This window comes from Camelus bactrianus, chromosome 3, assembly GCF_048773025.1.
Source record: "Camelus bactrianus isolate YW-2024 breed Bactrian camel chromosome 3, ASM4877302v1, whole genome shotgun sequence".
NCBI classification, from domain to species: domain Eukaryota; kingdom Metazoa; phylum Chordata; class Mammalia; order Artiodactyla; family Camelidae; genus Camelus; species Camelus bactrianus.
The window spans coordinates 116816668-116821925 of NC_133541.1; the positions used below are offsets into that span (position 1 = coordinate 116816668).

The window sequence follows — 5258 nt, forward strand, 5'->3', positions numbered from 1 at the left end:
ATAAGCATTTGAGAACTTACATTGGGCCAGGGGATCTGTGTAGCAATGGGGATTCAATGTGAATAGACACTGTCCACTCTTCTTAACACTAAAGTGACGTATTAAGCTTTGAATTAAGATGATTCTATCAAAGCAAATCATTAGGAAAAAAAAAAACCTGAAGGACAAAATGATTCTAGACAGTGGGAAAAAGTAAACAATTTTAGATACAGATATATTAAATTTGAGTTGTCAGTAATATTCATTGATTTTAGAGAGTAATTTATAATCAACCAGTTCATGGGAGACACCACAACCTTAAATCTTAAATTCTACTGAGCTGTAGGTCAAAGCATTCAAAAGAGCCAGAACTATTTACACATGCAAACATCTGCAAAACTCATTCCTACGCTGATCTTTTAAAATTCTTATAGTTATGGCAAAACACTGTTAACATTCCAAGGCATTAAATATAGAATTAAGGGGTTTGTTTATTTCATAATGAAGAAAAGTATTAGTTGATTCAACAAGTAAATGTCCATCTTGTAAAACATGCCCACTTCAAAAGCTGGCTGAGAGTCTTGGGTTTACTTGCAAAATACTGCAAAATAGAAATATGCTTATTTGATTGCAATTAAATGTAAAGGAGTTTGAGACTTAGGCTAATTTTGCTCCCTTTTCAATTTACCTCTTGTTTATTTGTTGATTCATTTACTCATTTATTTATTTTTAGGTCAAAGGAGGAACACATTATGGGACGTGAGAATCAGACTTTCAGCAGTGACTTCATTCTTTTGGGACTCTTCTCTTCTTCCCAAACAAGTCTGATCTTCTTCTCCTTGATTTTCATCATTTTTATTATGACTGTAACAGAAAACGCAGTCATGATTCTCCTTATCCGCAGGGAATCTCAGCTTCACACTCCGATGTATTTCCTGCTCAGCCATCTCTCTTTTATGGATATCCTGCATACCAGCAACACTGTTCCCAAGATGATCACTGACTTTCTGGCAGGAAGCAGAATTATTTCATTTGCAGGCTGTGGCTTCCAGATATTCCTATCCCTCACCCTGTTGGGTGGTGAGTGCCTCCTCCTGGCGGCGATGTCCTATGACCGCTACATAGCCATCTGTCACCCACTGCGCTATCCCATTCTTATGAATGACAACGTCAGCGTCCTCATGGCTGGAGGATCCTGGCTTGTTGGGGCAGTCAACTCCATAGTCCACACGGCTTTCACACTCCACTTTCCCTTCTGTGCCTCAAGAACCACCGATCACTTTTTCTGCGAAGTCCCTGCCATGTTGGTTTTGTCCTGTGTGGACACGACACGCTACGAGCAAGGAGGTTATGTGAGTGGCATCATCTTCCTGCTTGTTCCGTTCTCTCTTATCTCTGCCTCTTATGTCCAAATTCTCCTCACTGTCTTCCAAATGCAATCATTTGAGGCACGGAAAAAGTCATTTTCTACCTGTTTCTTCCACATGATCGTGGTCATAATGTACTACGGGCCATTTATTTTCACGTGTATGAGACCTAAAAAGTACCACACTCCAGGCCAGGATAAGTTCCTAGCAATATTCTATACCATCCTCACACCCTCTTTCAACCCAATTATCTACAGCATCAGAAATAGAGATGTTTTAGAGGCAATGAAAAATATGCTCAAAAGTAAAATTTTCCATAAAAAATTATAGGGAAAATGCTTGAAGTATGTGTTTTTATATTAAATATTTGGAGGTATCTGTTATTCATATCTTTGGGGAAAAAAAAATTAAAGTTTTTTTTTTTTAATCTCATCAAGTGTGGAAACAAATGGATGTTTCCAGAACCCTGATAATACTAAAGTTGTCCCAAATTTTTGTTTTATAATTACATATATCTAATATTGTATCTATCCCTTTATATTATCAATTATAATCACCAGAGCCACTTAAAGAAAGTAAAAGGTGACTCATGCTTCCATTATTCTCCCGCAAAAATTGTATGAATTTGTAAAAATTATCTTCTATAAATCACATTTTATATATATATATATATATATCATATATATATGGAGAGAGAGGGAAATATATATACTTTCTATATTTGTATGAAACTGTTAAATGATATTTAAAAGCTTACAATAACTTATCAAAATTTTATAAAAATTCATAGGTGCAAAGGGTGAAGGTGAACAAAAGGCACAAACTTGAAGTTATGAGATAAATAAGTCCTGGGTATAGAGTGAACAGCATGGTGACTATCGTTAACAAGGTTATATTGTATATTTGAAAGTTGTTAACAGAGCAGATTTTAAAAGGTCTCATCAGAAGAAAAAAAATTGTACCTATGTGTGGTGATGGGTACTATCTAACCTTATTGTGGACATCTTTTTGCAATATATACATATATCAAAATGTTACGTTTTACACCTAAAATTAATACAATGATATGTCAGTTTATCTCAATGCAATAGGAAAAAATTAAATGTATGATTACTATTATTAAATAAATAATATTTATTCAATGCATATTATTTATAATAATTATAACTAGTAATATATTCATTTAATAGTATTTAATTAAACATTAATGTCATAAGAATATCATTTATTAAAAGGTATTTAATAAGTACCATTTAATTTTATTAACACGGGATTTATTTACTTATTTATTTATTTATTTTTATTTTTTATTGAGTTACAGTCAGTTTACAATGTTGTGTCAATTTCTGGCCTACAGCACAATTCTTCAGTCACACATGAATATACATATATTCATTTTCATATCCTCTTTCACCGTGAGCTGCTACAAGATATTGAATGTATTTGTCTTTGCTGTACAGTATAAACTTGTTTATCTATTTTACATATACCAGTCAGTATCTAACATTTATTAAAAGGTATTTAACAAGTACCATTTAATCTTTATCAACATGGGTTCTAAATATAGAAATGACTTAGTTTTGAAATGCTCAAACCCATGTTTTCTTGCACAACAAAATAAGCAACTACTGTGTGTAAGGATGTCCATACCTTAATTCCATCCTTGTCACAGCCAGCATCCCTGAATCTTTCTTTATTGTGATGTCCAAGGCAGAGGGCGGCACCTCCGCATGGAAGAAATGATGTAGAGAGGGTCCAGCAACACTTTGCTAAGTACAAGCAATTTCTGTCCCTGCCCCCACCTCAGGTTAATTGGAGAAGAATTTAGGGCAACAAAATGCTTGATTACATAATATTACAAACCAACAATACCACATCTATCATTCTGTCCTCTCCTGGAAGTTTCCAAAACAAGAAAAATTTACAAACTTTGCTTAAAATATCCATTATTTATTGCTTTGTTTTAAAATCTTTGTTAGTGTAGTGATAAATGTATATACATATATGTGCATATATACACTATTTGTGGTAAAATCAAGGTAGAGTAGTCCCGCCTTGTCCACAGGGAGTATGTTCCAAGACCCCTGATAGATGCCTAAAGCCACAGACAGTACTAAATCCTAAATGTAATGTTTGTTTCCTACATATGCTTACCTATGATGAAATATAATTTATAAATTAGGCACAGTAAGTGATCAACAATAATTAACAAAGAAATAGAACAATTATCACCATATACTGTAGAAATGCTATGTGAATGTGGTCTCACAGTGTAAAACTTCTTATGAAGTGTTTACTTCCAGAATTTTCCATTGAATATTTTCAGGCCATGTTTGATCTTTGGTAACTAAAACCTTAGGAAGTGAAACCTCAGATGAAGGTGGACTTCAGTGCTTGTCCTTAGCTAGAAGGGTGAATACAGTATTTGATAAGAATATCCTGAACAATTCCAGCATTTCCACTACTGGGCATACATCCAGAAAAGACAAAAACTCTAATTCAAAAAGATATATGCACCCCCATGTTCATAGCAGCACTATTTACAATAGCCAAGACATGGAAACAACCCAAGTGCCCATCAACAGATGATTGCTTTACAAAGATGTGGTGTATGTGTGTATATATATATTACTTAACTATAAAAAGAATGAAATGTTGCTATGCACAGCAATGTGGATGGACTTAGGGAATGTCATACTAAGTGAAGTAAGTCAGATAGAGAAAGATAAATATTATATGATATCACTTATATATGGAATCTAAAAATAATACAAATGAAACTCTATACAAAGCAGAAACTGACTAATGGATTAGAAAAAAAACTAATGGTTTCCAAAGGGAAAAAAGGAAGGGAAAGGGATAAATTAGGAAAATAGTATTGACAGATACAAACTACTGTTAAGTATCACTAGGAGAAATTCAAATAGACTGGAGATACTAGCATTTACATTCAATATATCACATGATACATAGGTTTTCCAGATACGTTGAAATTAAACTGACATAATTTAGTATAAGTTTAAGCTGCACAACATGTTGATTTTATGCACTTACATACTGCAAAATTATTACCACCGTAGTATTAGTCAACACTTCCATCACACATCACCCAATAGCGTATCTTTTTTGTGGTGAGAATATTTAAGATTTACTTAGAACTTCTGAGTATAATACAGTATTATTACTAAAATCACCATGCTGTAAAATAGATCCCCAGAACTTATCCCCCTTATAACTAGAAGTTTGTATCCTTTGACCAACATCTCTCCATTTCTTCCACTCTCTATCCCCTAGTAACCATTATTTGATGTTCTGTATCTATGAATTTAGCTTTTTATATTCCACACATAAAAGATATCATATGGTATTTGTCTTTGTCTGATGTATTTGCCTAGCATAATGTCCTCAGGGGTCATGCAAGTTGTCTTAAATGGTGGTTGGATGTCCATTCTAATGTCTGAATGATATTCCAATATTATATATGTACACACACATGTACAGTCTCTTTTTCATTTATTTATTGATGGACACAGTTTTTTTTTTAGTATTTTATTTTATTCTTAAACATTTTTTATTGAGTTATAGTCATTTTACAATGTTATGCCAAATTCCAGTGCAGAGCACACTTTTTCAGTCATACATGAACATGCATGTATTCATTGTCACATCTTTTTTCGCGCTGTCAGCTACCACAAGATCTTGCATATATTTCCCTGTGCTGTACAGTATAATCTTGTTTATCTATTCTACATATGCCTGTCAGTATCTACAAATTTTGAAATCCCAGTCTGTCCCTTCCCACCCCCTGCCCCCTTGGCAACCACAAGTTTGTACTCTATGTCTATGAGTCTGTTTCTGTTTCTGTTTCGTATTTATGTTTTTTTTTTTTCCAGATTCCAATCATATGAGTGA

The 5258-nt window shown here is 33.5% G+C and overlaps 1 protein-coding gene across 1 annotated transcript; it reads left to right on the forward strand.

Annotated features, from left to right (window-relative positions):
* The first annotated feature begins 731 nt into the window (after nucleotides 1-731).
* On the forward strand, nucleotides 732-1676 carry OR2AJ1 (olfactory receptor family 2 subfamily AJ member 1). Its single transcript, XM_010953498.1, has one exon. It carries the CDS (start codon nucleotides 732-734, stop codon nucleotides 1674-1676), a length of 945 nt encoding a protein of 314 aa, XP_010951800.1.
* The last annotated feature ends 3582 nt before the right edge of the window (nucleotides 1677-5258 follow it).